This window comes from Prionailurus bengalensis, chromosome X (assembly GCF_016509475.1).
Source record: "Prionailurus bengalensis isolate Pbe53 chromosome X, Fcat_Pben_1.1_paternal_pri, whole genome shotgun sequence".
Taxonomy (NCBI): Eukaryota; Metazoa; Chordata; class Mammalia; order Carnivora; family Felidae; genus Prionailurus; species Prionailurus bengalensis.
In genome coordinates this window covers 124260955-124279177 of record NC_057361.1, presented here as the reverse complement: position 1 = coordinate 124279177, position 18223 = coordinate 124260955, and the positions used below count along the sequence as shown (strand labels likewise).

Genomic DNA, 18223 nt, shown 5'->3' with positions numbered 1-18223 from the left:
AAGAGCTGATTTGTTTTTTTTTTTTTAAGAAACAGATTTATGTAAGCATTGTGTATAATCAGCCCAAGAATAAATACTTCTTACAGGGGTACACGTAGTGCTGTCCCTCAGAATGAGTCTCGTCTGGCATGGGCCCCGCTCTGCCACCTGCTGGCAGGTCCCTCCTCTCTGAGCCTCACTGGTTTGCAAAGAATCCTGCTTATGAGGAGCTGGGATCAACACGTGCTCCATGCACAGTCACTGTCATTTTACAAAGAAAAAGTCCCGCTTGGCAGCTGGGGCTTTGCAGATGACAGGCCACAGGAAGCAGATCCGGCTACAGTCAGGCAGAAGCCCCGTGGGGATTTATTGGTGGGGGCTCTGTGGCAGAGGTGGAAGCAGAAGGGTCAGTGAGTTGGGAACAGGCTGTCCCCCAGCCTTGGGGTCACGGGCTCACAGCAGACACTAAGTGCTTTTCTTCTTTCTCCAGGTGATGGTCGGTATGGCAACAATGACGACCCTGAATCCGGTGGGTTTGCGTCCCGAGGTCTGTGTTGGAAAGCCCAAGGACATAGTGCCGGCCTGCCGGTGTCCCGACCTTTCCCCTCAGTGTCCCCAAGTAGGGAACCATGAGGCTGGTGGCAGAGGGATGCAGTGATTTAAAGGAATGAAGCAGGAAAAGCGGGATCCCCAGGGAGGTGGTCCCGTGGCAAGGCTGCCGGCCTGAGACCCAGAGGCCACGGCCACCTTTCAGGCTTCACAAGGTGGACAGCCTTATGGACAATGAAAAGGCCTTGGCAGACGCCTCAACTGCAAGTGTCTGCACCCTGTCATGCTGGCGTGGGGGTCATGGGCATCTGAACGAGCTTAGCTCAGTGGCTGGAGGAGAGCCAGGGGTCCGAGCCGCGGCACTGCCCCCTCCTTTGCCTCACGTCTGCACCCTCTCCTTTGCCTAGGAATGTCGGCAGAGGCCGGCACAATCGCCGGCGTGGCCAGCGCCCTGGCCATGGCCCTGATTGGCGCGGTCTCCAGCTACATCTCATATCAGCAGAAGAAGTTCTGCTTCAGCATCCAGCGTGAGTGCGGCCACCCCGCAGGGTCTTTCTGGGGAAAGGGGCAGGGACAGCACACTCGGGCCCGTTCCGCAGCCCACCCGAGGGAAACTCCCGATGAGGCCTTCCGGCACGGACAGGTCGAGGCCGGACTGGAGTGTAAGGTGGCCGGATCTCTGGGGGCCGCGCCCAGGGACAGGGATACCATGTCTCACAGAGCTGGACAGAGCCTGGGGTCTGCACTCCACCTCGGGCCTCACCTGGTCGCGCTGCCAGCCGCCTCGGGAGCACAGGGCCGTGGCCTCGGGTGCTCGAGAGCCAGGCTGCTGGGATGTCGAAGGGCTTTAGAGGAGCAGGAGCACAAGGGGCAGAACGGAGTGTGGGTTTTGCCCCACTTTCGTGCTAGACGTTCATTTTCTGCTATAGCTCAGCGTGTCTGCATCGTAAGTCGAATAGCAACCAGCACAACGGTGTCTGCCCAGCCTGCGGGGACCTGTGCTGGGCGGGGTGGGGGAGTGAGAAGAGCACCCTGGCTGCTTTCACAAATACAGCTCTGATGTGTCCCTCCTTGCTGAGGGTGTATCTCTAAAACACGCGATTTTTAGTTCCAGTGAGAGGGCCTGGTTCAAGCATGGCTTTCCTCTTTTCTGAAGCTTAGGAGCATGTCCTGTGAGGCGGCCTCTGCCCTTAATTGTAGCCTGGGGCCAAGCTTCCCAGCAAATGAACTTGGTCCCCAGAATGCTTAGATGTACATATTGCAGAAGCGTCTACCTGGTTTTCCTCTGGCAATCATATTTGCTTCCCTTCCTCTTGTACAATATTCTTAACCAGGGCTACCACATACAGTTACACAGGCTGTGCACAGCAGTACTCCTGGGGCACTGTTCATGTCTCAGTGCACAACCTGCACAACTGTTCATGGTCGCCATGCTTGAGATCCTGTTGACCCACCATGGACCCACCAGCTTGGCTGTAAAGTACTGTCCACAGGGAAGTGTCGAGAAGGAGTATTGAACTAGAAGCTGGATTGTCCTTAGAGCTATCCCTTGTCCTAGTTCAAAAGCAAAGAAACCAGGTGGCTTAAAATGACACAATCTATTCATTCCCTCATGGTTCTGGAAGCCGGGAGTCTGAGATCAACGCATCAGCAGGTTATGTGCTCTCTGGAGGCTGTAGGGGAGGATCCTTCCTTGCCTCCTCCAGCTTCTAGTAGCTCCAGGTGTCCCTCGGCTTATGGCTGCATCCCTCCAATCTTTGCCTCGGCCTTCACATGGCCTTTTCCGGTGTCTTTGTGTCTTTTCTTATAGGGACATTTGTCATCCAGTGCAGGATTCACCCTAAATCCAGGCTGATCTCATCCTGAGACCCTGAACTTAATCACACTTGCAAAGACCATTTTCCAAATAAAGTCCCATGCATAGGTTCCACACGGCTGAGGACTTGGCCATGGCACTGGGGACCACTGTTTCCTGTGGTATGGCATTGCCCCACCACCGAGATGCGTACAGTCCGTTGTTATCAAAGCTGGGCAAGATGGCTCATATGCCAGGAGATGGCGTGAAGATGTTAGGAAGCAGGTTGGATAAAAGAGAAACTATTTACATTTTTTAATGTTTATTTTTGAAAGCGAATGAGCAGGGGAAGGGGCAGAGAGAGGGGGAGACCGAGGATCTGAAGCAGGCTGTGAGCTGTCAGCACAGAACCTCATGTGGGGCTCGAACTCACGAACCGTGAGATCATGACCTGAGCCAAAGTCGGACGCTCAGCCGACTGAGTCACCCAGACACCCCAACGGGGAACCTATCTAAAAGCTGGGCCCATGGTTACAGTATGAACAGCTTCCCAGGCGTTGTGTGCTCCCCACCTGCCTGGCGCTCCCCGGCGCCAGATGGGGGTCCTCGCCCCGCTGGGTCTGAGGGCATCCTCGCTTTATCAGCAAGGAGACAGGGAACAGCATCGGAGGACCGTTGACGGGAAGCACTGTGTCCCACACAGGTACCAGGAGGTAGGGACAGGAAGGGGGAAAGCAGCAAATAGGCCTCGTGACTGTGCGTCCGCATGTCTGTCTTGGAGCTGTGGGGGGAGGGGCACCAAGGGCAAGTGCCAGTCCAATTTGGGGACACCTGAAAGCTGTGTGGCAACACTGTGAGAGGACCCGGGTTTACCCTCTTTGTGAGGGCAGCCTCACTCCATCTCTCAGGCCTCCTCCTTGGCCCCCATATTCCCCTCACATCAGTGGGCCCCCTGCCCCCCGTGGCTGGTGCCCCCTGTGCACATCTGCTCTGGGGCCGCCCCTATCCATTGCCACTGACGTGGCCTCTGCTTGCCCAGGGCCAGGTCTGCCTGTCCTCCATGTGGATGGTCCCGTCAGCCTCCTGCCTGCCCCGATCTCCCCCACGGTCTTCTCTGAGCGGCCAGAGGGGGCAGCTCTGCCTGGACCTCCCATGTTCCCCGCTGACCTCCAGGTCACGGTCCAGCCCCTGAGCTTGGCCACCGAAAGCCTTTCCTGGTTTAGCTCCAGCCACACCGGCAACCCCTGCCCCCCACAGCCAAACTCCTGTCCCTGAGTGCTCCACGCTCTGCTGTCCCCCCTCCTCACCTGGCTGCTCTGATCCTTGGGCCTAGGCACCCTCCCAGGAAACTTGCTTGCCCTGGCAGCCTGTGCCGAGTGCAGCCACGGCGTCCCCCGCCGGCCGGGCGTGGAGCCGGTGGGGCGGAATCGGGCTTGGTTCCTGTGGCAGTGACTGCCCTGCCCCCACCCCCATAAGTCTCAGGACTATGTGCGCTTCGTCCACTGATGTGTCCCTGGCACCGAGGCTGGGCTGGAACTGGGAGCAGCCCATGGATGTTTGTGGAGTAACTAAGCTCCCTGAGAAGCTGGGGGCCAGGACTTGCCATTCCCACCCCATCCGCCAAGCCTCTACTCACGGTGGCCACGGCCACAGCTGCACGCAGGTCGGGAAAGGCAGAGCAGAAACCGTCCTGCACCCCGTCACCGGGAAGCCCCAGGGAGATGGCGTGTGGCTACTAGGAGAGCCTGTCCCCGTCGTGGTTCTCAGGGACCTCCAGCCTCAGCTGCCACCAGAGGGGCCCAAACTTGGGGGACTTTCTGCTTTCTGTCTCTGCCCTCAGTGACAAAGTTACAGTGACAGGGTCAGTGCGTTTCACAGGAGGCCCCTGTGGTCTGTTGCTGGGGGCGAGGTACTCCAGAGTTCTAAGCTTTGTGTCTTGCCTTCAGATGCAGCAGAAGGTCAAGGTAATGACATGCTTTGACTTCATTTTCCTCATCGTCCACCCTCCCCACCCCGCTGTTCTTGCTGTCTACCCAGCCCTTCCCTGGCACTCACCGACTTGGCTGTGACCATAACCATCTTTAGCTTGCCCTGGTGTTTGTTGGGAGGGTGCCGGCCAGGTCCCCAGACCAAGTGGGTCTGGCTGCAGGGACGTATGGACTGGAGGGTAGGGGCCCCGTCGGGAACCCAGATGCCCACTGGTGGTCATCGCTGAGGAGCACACCGACAGGGCTTCCCACGGGCAGAAGACAGCTTCCCTGGGTCCCTCACCTGCCTTGTCCCAGATGGTGGCCCAGCCACACCCACCACCGAGCAGTGCCCACATTCCTCCCGGGCCCGTGTGCTGTCTACCTTAAGCTCGGCAAGCACTGGGGCAGGCAGGCAGGGAGCCTGGGTGTAGCCTGGGGTGGCAGCGGGACGGAGACTGGCACCTGCTGAGTCGTGTGGTGGCTGAGAACCATGGCCCAATTTTCCCACGGGCCCTGGGCTCTGCTATGGGCTTCTGGTCCCCGGCTTCTCCTGGGCCACAACAGGGACTCCTGACTCTGCCTAAGTAGCAGCAGGCCGGGGTTCGCTCTGAGTCCCGAGTTCGGGCTCTTGCACCCACACGGTGCCTCTCAGGGACCCGAGTGATGGCATGTGGCAGATGCTTGGAGAGTCCCCAAGCCCCTCATGGAAATCACTGGGGAGAAAGGCCACAGGACTGACCAGAGCGGCGGTGGGTGGGCCCGGGTTCCTCTGCACTAGGGTGGGGACAGCACGTACCGCTTTGGGCTGGAGGAGCCTGTTGGCCCCGAGCTGCGGGTGTTGCTGGGAAGGCCGGAGGCGGAAGCCCCGTTCAGCCATCTGCTCCTCCACCCTGCATCTGTCAGTCACTCATGTGGCGCTTGGCTCCTTCCCCACCCTCCTGGCCCCTGGGCTGGCATGTGGACCCGTGGGTAGTGCTGACCCTGCCATCTGGTGCCTTCTGTCCTGTCCCTGGTCCCACACGGGGTAGCGCCTGCCCTACGGGGACGGCGGTCAGAGGCCACTGCTCTGTGTCATCTCTGAGGACAATGACGAGAGCCCCTGGGCTTGGTCGGGGGCCCTTTGGTTCTATGTCAGTCACCAACTCTGCCCTTTGCCCTTTGCAGAGGGTCTGAATGCAGACTACGTGAAGGGAGAGAACCTGGAAGCCGTTGTGAGTGAGGAACCCCAAGGTGAGAACTTAGGGCTCATGGTCTCTTGCTGAAGGGCCGCTAGTCGGTGGGCCAGGCACTAAGCACAACTTTGCTAGGGAAGCACAGAGGAGTCCGTTTCTAGAATTTCCAGCCAGAGCAGGGGGCTACGGGGTCCCAGGGGTTGCTGTGCTCTGCCCTTGATGAGGCAGTCTGCAGCCTCACGCCACCAGGGGCACAGGGACCACAGCCAGGGCTGTCTGCTGGCACGTCAGGGACTTCTGCACACTGTTGGGACCGTGCTCCCTGCCGGCGACAACCGATGCCTCCCACACAAATGCCAACGGAGCTGCGGGGCATCCTTCAAATTAGACCCGTAACTTTTCATCTTGAAAACTGCCACAGGCCCGAGGGAACTTGGCTAAAACACAGCTTCTTATCCCAGCCCTCGGCCCTCCCTGCCTGCCCCTCCTGCACCGAAGCACTTTCTGGGTGCAGGAGCCCCTGGCGATTGGAGGCTTCATGAGGAGCAGCCAGCTTCTCAAGGCAGATACGTGTCGCAGATACAATGTGCCAGTGAAGACGAGGAGCAGGCGGGGAGCCGGGGGGTGCGTTGTCACTGGAGCTGGAGGCGGCAGTGGGGACAGGCCTGGTGCTGGGTGACGGGGAAAAGTGGCGCACGCTGCTGCTTAGGCCAGGTACCCGGAAGTCCTACACTGACTGGACTCTGCGGTTCCGGAATAAAACAGAGGAAAACACACTCTACGGTGGCATTCGCTGTAGTAATTTGTATTTGTTTTTATGGTTATTTAGACAGCTGGGGAGGGACAGAGAGAGGGAGACCGAATCCCGAGCAGGTTCCGTGCTGTCCGTGCAGAGCCCGACACAGGGTTTGATCTCACGAAACCATGAGATCATGACCCGAGCCGCGAGCAAGAGTCGGACACTCAACCGACGGAGCCCCCGCGGTGCCCCCCTCGCTGTAGTAATTCTTAAAACAGCGAGTCCTTCACGCACCTCTACCACTGGCCAGCAAGCCCAGTCGGGAGCATTCCCATTTTCCAGATGAGGAAACAGAGGCTGAGCTGTCTACAGGGTTTGCCTAGCTTCCTCCTCCTCTCTGGGGATGGAGGGCGTGCGAGAGGGGAGGCTGGCTAGGAGCGGCTGAGCTGCACCAGCCTCTGGACACAACAGGCCAGGAAGCAGGTTTCCGCCCCGGCAGGGGCTTGATCGTGCATGTGTACCTTCCGTGCGGGGTGGAAACGATGCCCTCCTGACCGCTGCCTTCTCTCCCTAGTGAAATACCTGACGCTGCAAACGCAGTCTGCGGAGCCGCCGCCCCCCGACGCGCCCCGGATCTGAGGGCCCCGCTCCGCAGCGGGCGGACATGGTGCCACCGCTTGCGACTGGCTCCTTGTTTCCTTTGGACCCCCAGCTGCCATACTGCTTCGCTGTCATTGGCTTCTCGTCTTAAGTTTTCCAGAAGAGCTGTGGGTGTGTGTGAGTTTGGCTTCCATTCTGGCCCCGCCACAGGGGCCCTGAAGACGCTCGGTGTGGAATCCGAGAGCCGGCTCTGGCAGAGAGCCAGCACCAGCCTCGGAGTCGCTGGGCCGCCACCCCCCAGGGCCAGCCTGTCCCCGGGCCTGAAGGAGCTGGGGGCTGGGGAGACCAAGATGAGGGAGGGCGGGAGGACCTTTTTGCTCAGGGGATGAGACTCTGAACCCAGGGTCGTGTGATCCCCCACACGCTGCGTTGACTCAGCGTGGCCCTGGCCGTGGCCTCCAAGTGCTATGCGTAGGGATCCAGCAAGAACCTGGTTTGCTTGGAGCAAACCGGGGAGCATCAGGTAACCACACACACACACACACACACACACACACCACCTAGTGGGGGTCAGGGGGTCCGGGGGCAGTGGGGGAGAGGGTGACTTTCGGCCCTTCTTTCCGGTCCCAGCGTTTACACTGCTGGGCTCCCAGACAGCTGCTCCAAGTGGTGGCCTTTCATTTCTTGAAGGGCAAACATGTATGTTTGGATAGTCCTACCCTGAGAGTTTAGGAACCTTCTGGACAAGTAGGAAGCTGTGACTCTCGGGTCTAATTCTTGGTGCGGTCTCCCAGCTGATGTGATTAGTTTTTAGGAATCGTTGACGCATTGAAATGAGTGCTCCCCTTCCACTCTGTATTCTTGTTTAAGCCGCAAAAGCTACAGACATCAAGGATGAGCAGCGAAGCTGGAAGCATGCATGTTGTTTGCTTGAAACTATTTGACGTGGCAGGGGGATGGGGAAAGGGACGTGTCCTTGGTTTACTGAAACCTGGCTGAGTCTGTGTGTCCACTTCCCCTGCCTGGCCTGTTCTGAAGAGCCTTTGGGGTGTTATGCTCACTGCGCTAAATACCAGAACCCAGGGCCTGGCCTGTCACCCGGCCCAGAGCTGTCTGGTCTGGGCTAGCTTCCTGGAACGTTCCATTTGGCCCCCATGTGGTCCTGTCCCCGGGAGCTCTGCTGAGGCCAAGCTAAACTGTGGAGCCACCATCTACTGATAATCAGCGTGTCGTGTCCAAAAGCACTTCCAGAAGCATAGGTTGGCAGGAAGGCGGGGTCCTATAGATACGACTGCACGCACCCCCTTTCGCCGCCGACAGCCCCAAGCATCGTACGGGCTGTGTGTTAGCGCCCTGGCGTCGGCTGAGCTGGGAGGAGGCGAGTCCAACTTGTAACAAAACGGTCGAATCGGGGCAGGCCCTGCAGGTTGTAGAACACACGCCTTGTGTGCCGGGGTTCGCAGCTGTCATAAAAACACACATGGGATGGTCCTCTGCTGCAGCGCGCATCCCCAGGCTGCCCCGCAGACCCATGTCTGTGCGTGTCCGTGGCCCTGAAAGGCCCCTTCCCTCAGCGCGACCGTGTGTGTGCGAGGCGGGCGTGTGGCACTGAGGAGACCCCTCTGTGTAGAGCCTTGGGGTCGTCGACTTGGCCGGGCTCATCCCTGCCACAGACGGTGAGGGCCGACGGCCCCACCCCTGGCTGGTGCTGGGCAGCTGTAGAGGGTTTCTGGATCCCTGGCCTGCCGCCACCCAGTGTCCTAGGTGGTAGGACTTGGGCAGGGATCAGGGCAGCGCTGGGCGGCTCCCCCAGTCCGGATGGCTGCCCCACGAGGTCCCCGAGGCATTTCGAAGGAAGAAAAGGCAGTGGCCGTGCGTGGTAAATTCTCTCCCTGCCACGGGGAAGTCCGAGAAGTCAGTCACGGTGGCCCGGAAGGAGGCTGCGTGTGCTGTGCCCCTGCCCCCCGTTGTCAGCTATGACTTTACAGGGAGGCTTCTGTGGCGGCGGAGACCCTGCACTCCCACTGCTCTGATGTACAGTCAGTGCTGCGTGCAAGTCCCTTCGCTCACAGCAGCGACTTCAGTTAAGAGACCTGTTTTGCGCTCCCTTGTGAGAACGGCCGTACCCCAGCGCCCGGCCCTCCTGGTGACGGGCCAGGCCTGGAAAGTCACTGGGTCATCTGACTGCAGAGCTTCCGCCCCTCGGGGTGCTGGGCACCGATGCCCGCAGAAGCGTCGCCTCTTAGAACTCTAATTGAACGTTGCATTGACGGCCCCAGGCCCGCCCCAGATGATGTGGAAGCCCGCGGGAACTAGAAGGGCCAGTGGAGAACACGTGACCCGTTTCAGCTTAACCGGGCGGTGGGGGCGCAGTGTGGATGACCGAGCGCTGAGCGCGGGAGGAAGGGCACGTGGCCGCTGGCTGGCGGGGTGCCGTGGGGCCCGCCGAGCTGGGAGTGCCTGTGCGCTTTGTCCGAGGAAGAAGAAATGGAGACTGGGTCAGAATCCTCTGTACTTTTTGTGTGCTTGTGTTTCAACGTGAATTGTCAACTGTCTTGTGTTTGCATTAAACAAAATGGAACCTAACAGCTCATCGTGTCATGAAGGCACTTCCTTTGTCCAGTGAGGCTTCTTTCTTGAGGGAGTTCGTGATGAGGAGGTGACCTTATTCCCTTCCTCCACAGCCTGAGGCATTTCTCCAGAAGGTTCGAGTCCTCCCATGTAACCCGTTGGTGAATGGCTTGGTGTCCGGGCTCCTGGGTAGCTCCTCTGGTACCAGGAGCTGGGGCCTGGAGCCGCACAGGGACTTGCCCTGTGCCAGGTCCACTGTCGGGGGTGGCGGTGTCCGGGGCCGCCTGGAGACGGGCAGAGGCCGTCTCCACGCTTGCCGTCCTCACAGCCGGCCGGGGTCCGGGGCGGAGGTGTGTGCCGTCGCCTTGCTCATTCTAGCCGTACTGCAGGATGGCTGTTTGGGAGCGACGGTGCCCTTGTCCTAACCCCATGGCTTGGCTCACAAACAGCACAGCCAGACACTAGAGCTGAGCGCGATGCGGCGGGCGCCGGGTCCTCGCCCGTGTGTGCCGCACCGGCCACATAGTAAATGGCGGTGAGTCCTTGCACGCACACCCGCCAGGTGAGGCTTCGTTGAAGGAGGTCTCCATGGCCGGCGGGGGGGCCGGCACAGCAGGCGGCCCTCCCAGCCTTGTGGCTCAAGTGTCACCGCTGGGGACCACAGCTGCGGTGACTGCTGCAGGGGGGACATGGACCCTAGGCCCTTACGAGAAGGGAGACCCGCAGGGGGGGGGGCAGCGAAAGGTCCCCAAAAGGCACCTGTGCCTGCTGTAGACTTGGGGTACGGACCCGGTGCTTCTTGGGAGTCTCCCATTTCCAGCTCTAAGACTCAGGGCCTGGAAAGAGCACCCGGCCCCCTCGGAGTGGCACCTGACTCTGGGGTCCCCGGACCCATGGGGTCAACATTTTCTCAGGCTTATGTGTGAGGAGCGTTTCAGATGTTAAAATCGGAGTACTTACCTAGTTGGGCCAAAACACTCAAGCCGTGAGAGACTGCATTTATGATTTAGTAAATGAATTAAATCCCGTAAAGGCACTTTATGTCTATTGACTGTGCTTGACACATAAAATAACAGGTATTGAAGGTTTTGTTGTTTTCAAGGGAAAAATCGGAATTTAAAAAACCAGACCGCAGAACAAACATATTATTTTAATTACAGATCGAAATACAGTGCATCAGATGAGGCAAATACGATACTGTACCAGTTTTTAAAAATCGGAACGATAAAGGTTTTACATTCTAGTACACTTAAATAAAAGACAAAGAGAACTGCTTAGGTAACAGTATTCAAGTTGTTTTAGAGTTCTGTGCTAGGTACACTCCAGGAGAACAGTCTGTTCTGCTTCTTAATCGCACAGGTGGGTCTCGGAGTCACCTCCAGGGGAGGGTGGCACCGCCCGCTCCAGAACCCCCACCCCACCCCGGGCCACCCCACTGCTGGCTCAGGGGAGCTCCAGGGAAGCCGAGGGTCACCATGCAGCCGCACGAGTAAGCGGAGCTGGGGAACGCACCTGGCAGAGCGGGGGCAGCTGGGGACGATGGCCATGCAGTGGCGAGAACAAACGGAGCCGCAGGGTCTCTGTAAAACGAGAAACCTTTCCGACAGGCAGCTGCGGGATGGGGCAGGCTCGCATGGGCACACACAGCTGGCGGCAAAGGAAGGGCCGGTGCCACGGCCCGGGAGGCGAGCACGGGTGTCTGGGGGGAGGACAGGACATTGTGCCATCTCCAGGGCCCCGTTCGAATCACGTGCCAGATGTACCACATCAAGTTGGCATGAGCTTTGTGTGCAAGGGCTTGCCCAGCCCGTGGAAGCGGACGCCTCCTCGTCTAAACGTAAAAAAAGGGCATAGGAAAATAAAGACCGGTTTCTCTTTCTTAAAAATGCCTTCTATGTACACAGCAGTAACTGGTGCAGGAGGCCCCTTGCATGAAGGGGACAGGAGACGTGGTGGCAGCGGTGGGCCCGCCCCCACCCAGTAGTTCATTTCGAAACGTTTTTCAGGTTGGAGCAAAGAGCTGAAGGAAGCCACGTGGCTGGCACGCGGTCTGGAAGTGAACGGGGTGCATTTGAAAATGAAGGATTTACCTTCCAAGGAACTGGAGAGAGACCTGAAGCCCCGCACCCCATGCTCCCTCCCCGTCCCCAGCGGCTGGACTGGCGGGCGGTTCACGGGGTAGGTGCAATAGGCGCCGCCACAAACCGCCGGCAGGAGGGGCACGGGTCACAGAACAAAAAGCACTTGACGGTGGGAGCGGTCCTAGCCACACAAACGGTCAGTGGCTGAAAGTGCCTTCCAGAATGGGAGGACGTCGGGCCCAAGCCTAGAAGAGCAGAGCACAAGCTGCGGTCCCTCGCCTGGGCCACCAGGCAGGACATCCTCGCCCACTGGAGTCGCCGGAAGTGCTGCCCTCCACACCCCGTCAGACGGAGGTGTGGACGGGGGTGACCGAGTGCGACGGTGACGAGCCCCGCTCGGACGAGGATGAGGCGCGCGTGGCTACCTCCCGCTGCAGGTCCTCCACCCGCTTCTGCAGCTCTGCCTTGACGGCCAGCAGCTCCTTGAGATTCTGGTGAATGGGCATCTGGGGAGGCAGAAACCACCACAGTGAGCGGGCCTGTCCCCAGGCACCAGGCGCCTTGTGCGATCAGCCTGCCACACCATCTGCCAAGTGTCCCCCCCACCCTCCCCCCTAGCCAGGGGTGGCAGCTGACGCACTGCTCGGCTGGTTCAGGGAGAAGCAGTCAACTAAGGACACTGCAGAAAGGTGACCAGTGCCCAGCCCCCCTGCCCTCTGCAGTTTTGCATTATTATAAATTGCCCTGCTGACTGAATAGTATTAAATCACCACCTTCTACAACCTGAAGTTGTGTTTGTTTTCATCGGTTGCAATAGGTTTAGGCAGCAGCCCGTGGACAGGATGGTGCTGGAAGAGTGGAGCCTCTGGGGGCCCAGCGGCCTCCCTGCACAGGGAGGACAGGCTCTGTGCACAGCACCTCCAGCCCCACCGCACTGAGACATATGGGACACCAGGTCTGACTACTGGGGTCACAGCATGTACTCCCTCCCTCCCCTAGCAAGCCCAGAGACCCAAGACCTGACCTTTCCCTCCTGGGGCTCCCAGGCGGGGGGTGAGGCAGACCCAGGAAGAGAAGGCACCACGTGGGGGGGCTTCTCTCCTTGTCTCTGCCCACTCACCTCCCCTTGTCCCCGATCCAGTGTGCACACTGCAACCACACGCCTGGGCCCTAAGCCTCACCCAGGCTATGTGATGCCCACCTAACGGCGTCCAGTGGCTTCCTTCTGCGGCCCTGACCTTGGCCTCAAAACCGTGCAGTGTGGTCCCAGCCTGCCTCTCTTCATCTCTCCCCAGGTCCCGCCTCCTGTCCCCTCCTACATTCCAGAATCTTCCAAGTTTTAAAAGACGCCATGCATGTGCTGTCCCTTCTGCCTGTGGCACTTTCCCCAAAGCCTCAGCCAGCTCCCTGGAGACTGTGAGCTCTCCCGTCAGGGTTGCTGATGGCGATCAGCCTCACTGGAAGGAACCAGAAGGCAGACACAGATGAGACACACGGACAGGAGGGAGGGGGAGAGGCAGAGGAGGAGGAGAGCTGGGTGCCTGGGAACCAGCAAGAAACAAACTCTTGAGCAGGCCACAGGAAGAAGGGAACGGATGACAATGTGCATCTGATGGCGATGGCCCCCAAAAGCAAGGGAAAGTTACCTTATTGGCGGCTGATCCCAGAGGCCACCGTGATGTGGGCAACAGCACCCCTCTTAGCCTTGGAGCCTCTTGCAGGATCACTTGGTTCCCAGGGAATCACACAAGGGAACGTTCTGCAGTCAAACTACTGTTACTACCGTGACCTCAGAGAGGGGCAGCCCATGCAGGGGACTGCACGATTCCACATGCGCCCAGGGCCCGAGACGATTGTCTGACATCTCCATGCTGCCTTTCCTCATATGTCCTTTACAATAAATCTGACGCATGCTCACTGAGAAAATGCCCAGCTGGGGACCTCACTCAGTGGGTGCTAGCACGCGTCAGCCACAAGCCAAGAGGGCCCCAAAGGAAACGAGACAGACGCCTGGCCCTCCTCCCCACCCAGCCATCTTGACGGATGCCCAGGGAGCTACTCTCAGGGCAGCCAATCTAGCCCCCTCCTCCTCAGAGAAAAAGGGCCAAATAGGCTAGTCCCCTGCCCCTCCTCCCCAGCCTGCTCCCCATCCCCACCCATCACACTGACAGCAGCCTTCTCACCGATCCCTTTGCCACAGCCCTCCCCGCCCCCTAAGTTCCATGTGCCTAGTACCACGACGAGCTTGTCCCACGAACCCTGTGGCAGCCTGGCCTGTCCACCTTTCTGGCCTCTGATGGCCCCCTGGGCCCTGCCTGCTCCCCAACATGCCTCCGTGCCAGCCGCATTCAGGACACCTTCCGTTCTCCCTTCCATACTGCATGGTGCAAGGGGAGCACGGAGAGCCGCAGGCCAGCTTTGGAGGGACCCATTTCACACTCGTGCTCCTGCTCACACGAGGTCTTGGCAAAGCTCGGGACCCCACCCACAAGAGGCATCGAGCCACTGCTAGGAGGGACTTTGGCCCTGGCCGGTGGGCACCCTTCCCTTCTGTAACTACGCGTGCCAGGTGGCGAGAACGTGACAAGCCATGGCTCCTCTGGCCCTTCCCTCTGCCCGGCAGGAGGTCATCAGCATCCCCCGGAGCCCAGAGGCCCACCAGAGGGTCTGGACTTAGAGCAGCGAGGGCTCCAGTTCCCGTCACTGTTGTGATGGCCACGATGAAGCTGACTGCTCACACGTGTAAGGACCTGAGCGTGGTCGGGAAGGAAGGCGGCCTGCGGCTCGCAGGGTTTGAGAGACCATGTGGGAGCTAGTGCCGCCACAGCAAGAGCGGGGGCCCACGGGACACCCTTCATTCCAGCAGCAGTGGCTGTGCGGGCTTTCTGTGTTAAGGTTCAAGGTAGCCCCCTGACCACCTGTCCTTTGTGTCACCAAGAATACGATCTGGTAACCCTCCCTGAGTGATTTCACAGAAGGGACTTCCCTCCACTCTACACTACAGCCCCTCCTCCTTGTTGCTATGACACACGAAATAGAACCACCCAGGAAAGGACTCGGCAAAGGGCCTGAGGAGGACAGAAGCACATGCCAGTTAGGAGGGAGCTGCAGGAAGGCAGATGCTGGCCTGGGTTCTTAAGGAAAATGGACTCGAGCAACTGGAAAGAAGTGCTTAAGGGGCCCCCTGGTCTGGCATTCCAAAATAAAGCAGCAAAGGTCGGAAAGAAGTGTAGTTCTGGAAGCTGGCCCCCATGAAAGGAGGGCAGTGCACCTGCACTCAGACTGTCTCAGCTGTGAGCCACCACAGAAGCTGCTGACGGGGCTGGCCACCTCTGGCTCCCAGATGCTTCTGGGTCCGCTCCCATTTTCTCTCTCACATGTGGCTCTCATTTGGGGGAGGATTCAATCTAATAACAAGCAATTATGGCAGAGGCCTACCCTTGCAGAACACAAAGTCTGAGAAACAAATAGAAATAAGCTGTCACCATAGTCCGATGGACGTAATCTGGAGCTTAGATGATGGGACAGTGGGGGCCAGGGAGGTAGAAGGCACGGAGAGCTGGAGCCATCGGGTGGCCACGGGAAGCCAGTCCCGTGCCCAGTGGGCCATCATGTGGCCAACTTTGGCCACGTGACTAGGGAATGGGGAGTCGCAGGAGGTATGGGTCACTCAGAAGAGGGAAGAGAGAAGGATTCGGGGACCATGCTTATGAGGAGGCTTTCTGGAGGCCATGGGCAATGGTCAGCTAGCTCCACGGCACTCTTTATAGATGCCACAGAGCTAACAGGATGGACACTATCAGCATAGGCAAAAGCATAAAACATTTGAAATTAGTTACTGATGGCTCACCGGCCACAAATAAAATTGAAAACCTGTATTTAAAACACTAACCACTGACCAAAGAACTTGACTGTATGTATAATGTTTGTTTTATGGAGAAAAGAGCAGAGGAAATACTCAGTGCCATAACACAGGAAGTGGCTAATGGCCCCTTACTCCCGGGTAGAAATTTGCCTGGTACACAAGGACAACAGTTAGGTCTTCTTACAGTAAACGGAGGGAAGTTTCAATCAGGGAAGGTTTCCTAAAGAAGGTTTTCAGAGGACCAGCTCTTGGCACAGTGCCAGGCTGAAGCAGAGCATTTCCAGAGTTGGGGAGGGGGGTTAACAGGCCACCTACAGGGACATGGAGTCCCTCAGACCAGGGGGAAGAGGGGAACTTGAGGCCTGGGTGCAGGGCCTGCTCCGAGAGAAAGACAAGTACCGGGCTGGGCAGGCCCTGACCACGGTGTTCTGGAAAATGGTCCAGAGCCAACTCAGAGGGTCTAGAGGAGGAAAGAGCTTTCATAGGTGAAGTTTGATGGACTGGAAAGCAGCCAGAAACAGGGAAAGAGGCAAGTGGGGAGCAGCTGGGGCGGTGCTGCTGGGAGCAGAACAGGTCAGGAGGGGAGAAGCACTGTGCACACTCAGCCACTTCCTGGAGCTAAACCTACAGTGAGGGAGTTTTCCATCGGGGAGGGAATGTTACCAAAGTGATGGTCCCTCCAAGGTTCAGGCGCCCGGCGACTAGAAAGTGAAACGAAGAGTCGGGTATTCTCCATGGTTAGTGGGACTTGGGGGCGGTTATGGGTTAACTGGGCACGCCAAATTCCTATGTGGACGTTGTACCCCCAGTCCCACAGAGCGTGACCGTATGTGGAGACAGGTCTTTGCACAGGTAATCAGCTTACGATGCGGTCATCAGATGAGGCCCTGCCCCAATACAACTGGTATCCTTATAAAAAGGGGAAACGTGGACACAGACGCATACATAAAAGGAAGACAATGTGAAGGCAGGGGGGAGACAGCCAGCCACAAGCCATGAAGTGAAGCCCGGAACAGACTCTTCCCTCACAGCACACTCAGAAGCAAGCCATCTAGTCAGCGCCCTGACCTCCAGGCTTCCCGTCTCTAGGACTGGGAGAGGATGCGTCTCCACTGCGTAAGCGCCCCCGTGTGTAGTACTTGGTTAATGGCAGCCCGAGCGAACAGAGAGCCAAAAACACTCCTGAGTAGATGGCGAAGGCACTGAGCAAGAACAAACTACTGAGGAGGACAGAAGCGATGGTGTTAAACGAGGCCCCAGAAACCCGCTCCTGGCAGGCTGCCAGGAAACCCAAAGAATACTCAACCTACAAAGACCCTCAGTAGAAGGTCCTCTGACCCCACAGAAGGTCCTCTGTCCCCCACACAGCTGCCTCCATTGCTCTACCCACCAACTACCATCGACGGCACCCAGCCACCGACATGCCACCTGCATGGACGGGAGAGGGCAGGGCAGGACCAACAGGGCACAGGCTTGGGGGAGCACCTTGGGAACCCTAACTGGTGGTGCCTGAACCACAGCCCAGGCTTAGCCACTGGACGCCAAGGGCAAACACAGCTCGGCTGCCTGGTCCTGCCGTGCATCGTTCTGCTATTTGTTCCAGTCTCTGGTCCTGCCGTGCATTGTTCTGCTATTTGTTTCAGTCTCAGGAAATGTTATAGTGAGAGTGTGGCAGGGAGGGGGAGACTACCCCTTCTTCAAGGGTTGCCTACCTGCAACTCAGCACGTGGTCTTTTTCTCTTTTGCTACCAGCGTCTACAAACTCACCAAGTCACTGGAGAGACTAAGAGTCCAACACAGTAACCAATATTACTTCATCCATACACCTTTAGCAAAGACAGAGGTGCTAAGATGTTTAACTCTAAGCCAGCAAACGGCATCTGGGTTGGTGTATGAAAAGAAGCTGCTAGAGGCACATGGGTGGCTCAGTCGGTTAAGCGTCCACCTCAGCTCAGGTCATGGTCTCACAGTTTATAAGTTAAAGCCCCACATCGGGCTCCGTGCTGACAGTGCCAAGCCTGCTAGGGATTCTCTCTCTCTCTCCCCCTTCCCTGCTCCCTCTAAAATAAATAAACTTCAAGAAAGAAAGAAAGGAAGGAAGGAGACGGAGGAAGGGGAGAGAGAGAGAGAAAGGAAAGAAAGAAGGAAAGAAAGAAAGGAAAGGAAAGGAAAGGAAAGGAAGGAAGGAAGGAAAAAGAAAAAGAAAGAAAGAAAGAAAAAGAAAAGAAAGGAAAAGAAGGAAAGGAAGGAAGGAAGGAAGGAAGGAAGGAAGGAAGGAAGGAAGAAAAGCTGCTAGAACATGAACGCAGAGGACTGAACCCTGAGAGGCGAGGGCAGAAGTAGAGCATGTCCATCCCTAGCATGAACTCATTTCTAAACCACCATCTTTGCTCAGAAAGATACACTCTTTTGCGAAGAACAAAAAGATACCTGAGGTCTCATTCGTGGGTTCCATCGCACATAATAGTTTACCCATAGTTCCAGATGACTCAGACTAGCAACGGGATATAAGACATGGTTTTCATAATTCACAAAGAAAGGATTCGAAAATTCTTCGAGCTGGCTATTGACATACGACCATAAAGATATAGTCTTCGTATATACATCCTGAAAAACAAAAAAAAGGAATATATTGAAATAAATTCACCTTTTTTTTTTCAGATTCTCAAGAATCTTTATTGTAGAGGAAAAGACTTGAATAAAAGGAGTTCAGACACTGAAAAAGCATAGAACATTTACTAAGCCCCAGCCCCATCCTTAGTGCTATGGCGTCACCTCACGCAGGGGAAGACATGAAAACGCATACTAGTTACTGTCCTGGAAAAACATATTGCTGAGTTGAGGAACATCTGGGGACTGTGTGTGTGTGTAGAAGGCAAAACGAGAACTTTCTAGCAACCAC

The 18223-nt window shown here is 57.4% G+C and overlaps 2 protein-coding genes across 11 annotated transcripts in view; one reads left to right on the top strand and one right to left on the bottom strand.

Moving 5' to 3' along the window:
• CD99L2 (CD99 molecule like 2) overlaps positions 1–9390 on the top strand; it is a 96887-nt gene extending 87497 nt beyond the window's left edge. Inside the window, exons 6-10 of one of the 3 annotated variants that reach the window (XM_043570492.1) lie at positions 470–508; positions 936–1055; positions 4270–4287; positions 5458–5523; positions 6779–9390. In XM_043570492.1, the coding sequence (XP_043426427.1) occupies positions 470–508; positions 936–1055; positions 4270–4287; positions 5458–5523; positions 6779–6843 (308 nt within the window). In that variant the 3' untranslated portion in view covers positions 6844–9390. The remainder of the gene's footprint in view (positions 1–469; positions 509–935; positions 1056–4269; positions 4288–5457; positions 5524–6778) is intronic. The other 2 variants (XM_043570493.1, XM_043570494.1) reach the window with 2 other exon arrangements.
• A 1122-nt stretch (positions 9391–10512) lies between these two features.
• MTMR1 (myotubularin related protein 1) overlaps positions 10513–18223 on the bottom strand; it is a 64096-nt gene continuing 56385 nt past the window's right edge. For all 8 annotated transcript variants that reach the window (XM_043570490.1, XM_043570488.1, XM_043570483.1 and 5 more), the window contains 2 exons: positions 17752–17928; positions 10513–11962 (listed from right to left, as the gene is read on the bottom strand). In XM_043570490.1, coding sequence (XP_043426425.1) covers positions 11801–11962; positions 17752–17928 — 339 coding nt within the window. In that variant the 3' untranslated portion in view covers positions 10513–11800. The remainder of the gene's footprint in view (positions 11963–17751; positions 17929–18223) is intronic.